This window comes from Poecilia latipinna, unplaced genomic scaffold (genome assembly GCF_001443285.1).
Source record: "Poecilia latipinna isolate Pla-1442-1.1 unplaced genomic scaffold, P_latipinna-1.0 Scaffold383, whole genome shotgun sequence".
In the NCBI taxonomy this organism is placed as follows: Eukaryota; Metazoa; Chordata; class Actinopteri; order Cyprinodontiformes; family Poeciliidae; genus Poecilia; species Poecilia latipinna.
In genome coordinates, this window is record NW_015112999.1 from 120,363 (window position 1) to 128,604 (window position 8,242).

Below are 8,242 nucleotides of genomic sequence, written 5' to 3' on the forward strand. Positions count from 1 at the left end.
GCGAGCGGTCATGCGAAAAGGGCATAGGCTACCTGGAGGCTTGAGGGAATAAATTACATTGGCAATACCCCACGGTGCGAAGCAGCATGTGAACGCAGCAATGTATGGGTGGGAGCTGGGGAATATGTGAAAGATATGCGTTTGTTTTATTCATCTGTGAGTTCAACTGTAAAGGAAGACGTTAGGTGACCGGACTGGGAACCTTGTGCATATAGTGCCCTCACATGGCTGATGGGGACAACTGCATCCTCAGCTTGTTTCAGAAATGATCCTAAAGTTTTATGTGAATACTAAAATCAAATATGGCAGAACCATGTGTTTCTGTGCTTATTAAAATTAAGGCAAGCCGAAGCACATATTTTTTGTTACTGAATGTCTTTAAAAATAACAGATTTGTCGTTTTTTATTTTTTTTACATCTTCCCATCTCAGAAGACTGTGTTGATATAATATTGTTTAAATTTTGGTATATTTTGTTCCCTTACAACTCTAAACTTCAGTGTATTAGTGTCTTCTGGAGCATAATGCGCTATATCATTAAGTTTATTTGTGTATGTTTGTAAAGTGAAAGAAAACGGATATATGGCTTTCAAATACCTTTGTAAATAAGGAATAAAAGTGTGAAATCCCTTCCCGAGAGAATGCTTTGCACAGTGAACTTTCTCTGTACTTAAGGCTGAAAGTTTCATAGATTTGTCTTTTTGCACATGAACAGATGGAAATTTTGCCAATTGTTCTTTGCAAAATTAGTCAAATGTCAGGTGGCTGAATCTCATCCATTACATTGATTTTCAAGTCTTGCTACAAATTCCCAGTGAGATTTGGGCCTGGACTTCGCTATGTATTTTGCTCCATCAGTTTTCCAATCAACTCTGACAAACATTCAGAAAATGTAATTTAGTTCTTATCTGACTGCAAACAGGGGTGCTTGATACTTTCTCCAAGCCTTCTTCCAATAAAGGCCAGATTTTTTTGAAAGCACAATTAATAGTTTACATGTGCACTTATAGTATCTCACCTGAGCTGTGATTTTCTGCTGTTCCTCCAGATAAACCATGACTGCTTTGAAAAAAATAAATAAATAAAAAAATCTACTTTGAAATATATACATAGCTCAAGAATCTAGTGCTCCTTTAAAATGATGCAACAGCTGCTCTCGTTTACTTTGCATTTCAGCCTAAAAGCATTAACACGGTCTGTGGTGTGATGGCATGGAAAGCATTTACTGCACTCCTTTTGATAATATTTACTACACACTCCCTCGATTCCTTGCATTCTTGCTGTCCTCTTCAAAACGACCCGCTCAGAGCTGTGTGCCATTTACGTGTAGAGCCGGTGTTATCTCAGTGTCCTACCACCATACAGAGAGGTTAATATGTACCAGTGCATTACCTCTCACCGTTATAAAAAGCATGGCAGGTATGTGATGTTGGCTATGTTCCCTCAAGGTGTAACAAGGCATATATATAATGGATTACAACAGGCTTATGAAAGCTCGCGTAAGCTTTTAAATAGGCAATAAAAAATAAAAAAAAGCAGAAATGGAGGTCATGTGAAAAGGACACAGGCGCACCTCAAAGAGAAAGGGAGGCGAGGAAGAAGACAGGCCAGAAATGGACGGTGAAGTTCAGCGCTAATGTGGTCCAATGTGCTTCATCAAACTCAATCCACAGCTATGGGAGGGGAAATAAAGCAGAAGCTGCTTGAATTCCTCCTGGATCTGTCTCTCACTTATAAATGGGAAGTCGGTACACTCCTCCACACCTCATATCTATTTCCAATGATAACATGACTCCATTAGTATCTTCTAAGAACCAATGGAAGTTACGTCACCTCAAAATCTATTTTAAATGTTTTTAAATGCTTAGACAAATTCTAAAGTTGAAAAGTTTACTTTTTTGTGTTTTATTTTTCATAAGAAACTGTTGTTAATGCTCATGCTTGTGGCTGTTATCACATAATAGCGAAAGGCTCCGAGAGGGTGAATACTTTTGCAAGGCAATGTAAGGTTGAAACAAAAAAAAGTATTGTGCTGTTAATGGCATACCTCCTTGCTGCTTATTTCCTCCTCCGCCTCATAACCACAGGTGCTGGGTGTGCACGCAGAGTCTGCTTGTGGCTCCAAACAGCCTCGTCTCTTCTGTTTCCTTTTAGTCATATGGCGATCTTTACTATGAGGCCACTCCAGGAGCACATCATCATCTCCCTTCCCCACGTCCTCATGCTTAAAGTTAAACTTCACTCTCTCCTCCTCTGACGATTCTTCCCCATCACAGCTGTCGTAGCCATAAGCATGGCTGTTGACGCAAGCGGAGCCGGTACTGGTGGAGAAGGTGATGGTGCTTGGTCTTTGCTTCACGACATGTGGCAAGTCAGAGATTTTAGGAAGCAGGTCAGCAGGGATCTCCAGAGTGGATGTGCAGGCCTGACTGATGATGGATCCGTTTGAATTTGGCTCCAGCGTCTCCGAGCTTCCTTGTGCAGATGCAGAATAAAGGTTCAGAGGATGATCAGGCTGTTTTTGAGCAAATTGACTTAACTGAACTTTTGTTGCATGAGCAGGAGGTGGAAGGCAACAGTCTTCGTTTGAAGCATATGATATGGAGGGGTAATTTTCTACAAGAAGCTGAGACGTTCCAGGAGCTGCATCCAGAAGGACCTGTGTGGGTTCTTGAAAACACACCGTTTCTCTGAGGACCATAGTGTTGTAACAGACGCAGGTAAAACTTTTCTTTAGATCACGTATTTCCCCACCAGGTTCCAACTGTGGTCTTTGGTCTGAAGGGAAAAGATCGTCTCCCCTTTGACCTTTTCTTTCTGAAGCATCCTCATCTTCTGTAGATAATTCTTGGGCAGAAAAGGTCACGCTGCCCAAAGCTGTCTGATGTTCTTCCAAACTCGCATCATGTGGAGTCTCCATTGTTATTTTTCTTTTGTTTTACTCATAGTTCAAAACGTAAATCCATAGGTATTTGTGCTTTATATGGATGATGGCCATGTTTTTTAATCAAAAATATATTCTGTTTGGTAGCCTGAAAGAAAGAGAAGTAAAACAGATGAGACACTTTATATAGATCATATCAACAGAATAGATGCAAAACGGTAAGTTTTAAAATGATCTCTGAATATTTTACATTTGTGCTCAGAACCCCAGAGTTACTGCTACTGCTAAAGTTGAGTATTTTTGAGTATGTCCCTACATGTTTCTGATATCAAAATATATACATATACACTGCTCAAAAAAATAAAGGGAACACTCAAATAACACATCCTAGATCTGAATGAATGAAATATTCTCATTGAATACTTTGTTCTGTACAAAGTTTAATGTGCTGACAACAAAATCACACAAAAATCATCAATGGAAATCAAATTTATTAACCAATGGAGGCCTGGATTTGGAGACACACACAAAATTAAAGTGAAATGTTCCCTTTATTTTTTTGAGCAGTATATTTTTTTGCCCATTCTCTTTTGGAAAGTAACTCAAGCTAAATGAGACTGAAAGCGTGTAAACACTTATTTTTTCGAGATTTGCCATGAATTTTCAATCAAGATTTAGATCAAGATTTTAACTTGTAAATTCTAATTCATGAATATGCTTTGATTTAAACTAGGGATCTCCAAAGTCAGGCATGTGGGATTTTTTTTTTTTTTAATCTTTGAAAATAATATTATACATCCTGCTTTCACAATTCAACAACAGTACAGATTTGGACTACTAACATAGAGGGTTGGGAAAGGTGGACACTTTTTTAAATGTTTTAAGGTGGAGTTTTTATTTAGAAGAGCATTTCACAAAGATGTAGGCAAATCAAAATGTTATTCAAATTAATTTATTAACTATGTCTGCTTTCTTTTTGTTTCTTGCTTTTGTCAAGACTACTAAAATTTAGCCACTTGTGCTCAAAAGGGGACTTGAGTGGAGTCATTTAGCATCTGCTCCTCCAGAGTTCTGCTCTCCTGGATCAGCCGGTCAGCCTTGGCAGACAGCCTCAACTTGCCAGGTTTTCAGTGCCATTTTTTTTGTTTTACATTTTCAGACGGTGGATTGAACAGTTTTCTGTTAAATGCTCTAAGCTTGGGATTTTGTTTTATATCCTAACTCTGCTTTAATTGTCCCTAAGATGTTATCCTTTCCTGTTTGATGTTTTCCTTGGTCATCATGATCATAAATATCAGCTGTATTTACATAGCTTAAAGTACACACAGTTGGAATTTATCCCATAAATTCCAACTTTTTGTTTAGTTGTGTCGAAGTAAAGGGAGGGAGGATATAAATATATTCAGTTACTTTCAGTTTTATTCATACTATTGAAAACTATTCCCGTCCCTTCTGCTTCATAATTATGCACAGCTTGTGTTGTGCTGGTTTATCCCCTAAAATCTCAATAATACTCACTAAATGTTATGATTGTAAACATGAAAAGACCAACGGGGTGCGAATACTTTTACAAGGCAGCGTTAATCCTCAGATGTATCCTGAAGTTCTTTCTCTTCTACAATTACCAAAGTCTCAGTGTGAAGAGCCGAAGCGCACCTCTGATTACATGTCAATCCAGCCAAGAGTGTGTAGGGAAATTAAACTCAACATCTGGCTCAGACTGAACTGTTCATGTCTGGATCTGCTTCACATATGAGCAGTGACATCACTGCACGGAGGAATCTTACTGCTCTTCCACAGCGGGTGATTTACAGCACTTTACACCATTCATTAGAGCAGAAGATGTCCCCGGACGAGTGCGGTTAGCATCCACCTTACCCCTTCATTAGGCTGTCCTTTAAAACTCACCTTCCACAGTTTCTGAGGCCTCCAAAGTACATGTAGAAAATCAAACACTGCGTTGCTCTATCTCGCTTGTGCAGAGGTTTATCATCTTGTTCAACCACAAACATTTTTTTTTTCTCAGAGAACATTTTGAGATGTGATAAGAGGGGAGCTGAAGCTAGAAACTTTCAAGAAAACAAAAAAAAAAAAACTATTGTCTCCAAAAGCAAATTAAGTCTCTCAAGTTTGATTTCAAAACCTATAAGAAAATATTCATCTTATATTATAACCACTAATGTTAAATGTTATGTGGAAAACACTGAAGAGCAATAAAAATCAGTCATTTTTGCTATGTGAAAACTGCTGAATGACAACAAACTCACTAAATCTCTGCTTTCCAGTAAAAGCAAAGCACAAAGTATTTTTCGACTGTGCTACAAAAATATGCATACACGCTGATTTAATTTGTTGCAGCGTTTCATTATAAGTAAACAAACAGTTGCTTGCCATCCTCCAAGAAACTTGCCCCTACATGGTGAATCTGAAGTATGCAGAGAGTTTCCCCTCTAAGAAACCCCTGTGTTAAAAAGAAAAACAAAAAAAAAACATATGCAAAGAGGGTCTCATTATCCCCTGGTGAATGCGAAGCAGATTTAAATGAAAACAAGAAGTCACAGGGTGAAAATGAACTGGGTGTGTTGACTGCCAAGGCCAGACCACAACTTACTTAGAAAAGCTTCAAGTTCAATTTTCCACAGAGAGGTCCTGAACAAGTCTCCTCATGCAGAAACACCATATAGCATATAACGCTAAACCTCAGCCAGGTATGATTAAAAAAAGAAGAAGATGAGGAAGTTTTAAGCAGGTTCTTTCCTATAATGCATCTGAGTCACGTTAAAGGAAAACAAAAACAGACCAAAACTTACCTGATAAGTGGAAAACGGATGTCTGTGTTGCTCAGTGTCACTGAGATCATGGCAAAACAGTGACAGCCAGGCTGGTTCCTGTAAGCAAAGAGAGTCGGGCAGACCCTTGAGGAGCCACTATTATGTTCCCATAGGCCCACTCTGACAAGCTGGCTGTCACCCCCGCCTCCTCATGTTCTTTCCTTGGGGAAGGCTGATCAACAAGCAGTGACTACGCCATTCAGAATATGTGTAAGAGCAGAGAGAATGTGTACTTGTTGATAGATGGAAAAGGGGAGGAGAAAGGAGACAGAGGCTGACGTGAGGAGAGGGAGGGGAGCAACAGCAGAGGTTGGCACTGTGGAGGGACAAGGTGAAATAAGTTTCCAGGACGCTCAGAGAGGCTCCAAGGAATGGCTGAACTTTTGAAGGAACGAGATGGAACCACAGTCGCGATCTTTTGCTTTAAAACAGCGGAGAGAGGAATGCTTTAAAGGCCAAGGAGATTAACGTGGAGCACCGTAGTTTACAGAAACATGGAGGATGTCACCTTCACAAGAGGTCTGAGGCATGTTTCACCTCACAAGCTGACATTTAGATGCCTCCATGACATTATGAATATTTAAGTAGTCCCATAATTATCAGGGCAAGACTGAAAACCTTACACATACATTACAAATAAAGTAAAAACATTAATATCTCTTGAGCCTTTTCAACGTTTTTGTTATGGCTAAGACACAATCAAATGCATTTTATTGAGACTTTATGGTCTAGAACAGCACAAAGTCAAACAATTGTAAAGTGTTAGGAAAAGTAATCATGATTGATTTCTCAAGCAACAGGGAATACTATAAAAATAAGGGGAAAGGAGCTCTTGTCAGATGATTGGTTATTTATTTTTTAGAACAGACAGATGTTCTATCATACATATTCAGTACTGAATTAATTAATTAACTAAATTAATTTTACATGGCAGTTCAGGTGGATCAGACTGAGAACTGCAAGTTTGTCATGTTAAAATATCTGAAGTGTTTATACTTAGGGCACATGTTTTCATGGGTTAATGCGCAAATGAGCCATGATAAAGCTTGTTTCCACCGGTTTCATTTGAGAATCAAGCACTCATGAGAAATTTTTACTTAAAATGTTACATATTTATAAAATAAAATGTCTTTTCATGAGATTATTTTGTGTTTTAAAAACTGAGATACAAAAATTGCAAAAGACGACTATGGAACAAATCAGCAGTGACACAATGGAAAACTATTTAGCAACTCATAGTATTAGTGCAAGGCAAGATTTATTGAGCAAAGTGAAAGACATTCCTGGTGCCTTTGTTGGATATATCAGTTTACATTTCCCCTTTTGTATGAAATTGTTGCAGAAAACGCACAAGTTGTTGAGTGGTTGCATAAAAGTTAGTTTGTTTTTACTTGATTACGCCGATACAAGTAAGTGTGACGACATGGGATTTTGGAAAAAAAAAATGTTTGCCAGTCATGCTTATTGTATTAGAAAGAGGGGGGGGGGGGGGGCAAATTTTACAGCTCCATCTGTATGAGAAGGAAAAAGTGAAAAAGAAACACAGGAGAGAACAAGCCTAACAAAGAGAAATCTATCAGAGCTGTAGAGGTAACAAGTCCAAGGCCAGTGGGAGTGAGAAAAGCTCAACTTAACCACAGCTGGACGTTCTCACTGGCAAGAAAAACACTGGCTTTGCTTTTAAAGGAGACAAGTCTGAAACAGCAACAGCAGGGGCAACAACAATAATGGAGAGCGAAACCATTGTACATTGTTCAAGAAATGATTCATTTTGCACATTCCCGCATATAGAAATGCTGGAAGGAAATGCATTCGGGTTGAGTCTGATCATCTGACAAGAAAATGTTTGAGCTATTTGGGTTCAGAGACAACAAGAATGGTTGTCAAGTTTAAAACCTGTGAATACTGTAAAGGTGGTCTACCGTGGTGATGGCAGCATAATGCTTCAAAAGGGAAATTTACATACAAAAGAATATTGCATCATTGTGGTGGTAAATTAAATGAAACATGTTAAGGGTTTTTGAAGAAATGCACTTATATGATAGTTTTCTTAAAGCAAAACTTCAGGGGGACCTACGGCTAAGAGGAAGTAAACTAGCAGAGATGAATAACAAAAGCCTGGAATCTGTAGGTGGTTCAGCTCAGTTTCAACCCCTTGAGAAACACACACACAACGCGAAAAAATTTACTAAGGTCCGCTTTGACTGATTTACTGAAGTAATAAAAATATCAATTTCCAGTTCCTTCACTGCTCATTTTTTACTGGAAGCATGGAAAACTCAGTTCATGACAAAAGAGCACACAGCATCAAAACTTGTGCAACAATTTGTTAGTTGGTTAATTAGTTAGTTTGCTTATTAATTTATAGCAAAGCTTAAAAACACTCTCTTTTTTTTACACAATTTTTATCACTCAGTTTAACATGTTTGTCTATATTTGGAATCTTTCCATGTCTCATTTCAGGAAGGTTTTATTTTGACACAATCACTTGCACTTGCAAATTTCAAGTTCTGAAACCAGCATTTTGA

General features: G+C 38.4%; 1 protein-coding gene across 1 annotated transcript in view; it reads right to left on the reverse strand.

Moving 5' to 3' along the window:
* Nucleotides 1-6,798, reverse strand: part of stard13b (StAR related lipid transfer domain containing 13b) — a 72,761-nt gene extending 65,963 nt beyond the window's left edge. The window contains exons 1-2 of the mRNA XM_015036853.1: nt 5,694-6,798; nt 2,047-3,031 (exon numbers count right to left, since the gene is read on the reverse strand). Coding sequence (XP_014892339.1) covers nt 2,047-2,919 — 873 coding nt within the window. The 5' untranslated portion in view covers nt 2,920-3,031; nt 5,694-6,798. The remainder of the gene's footprint in view (nt 1-2,046; nt 3,032-5,693) is intronic.
* Nucleotides 6,799-8,242: the final 1,444 nt, after the last annotated feature.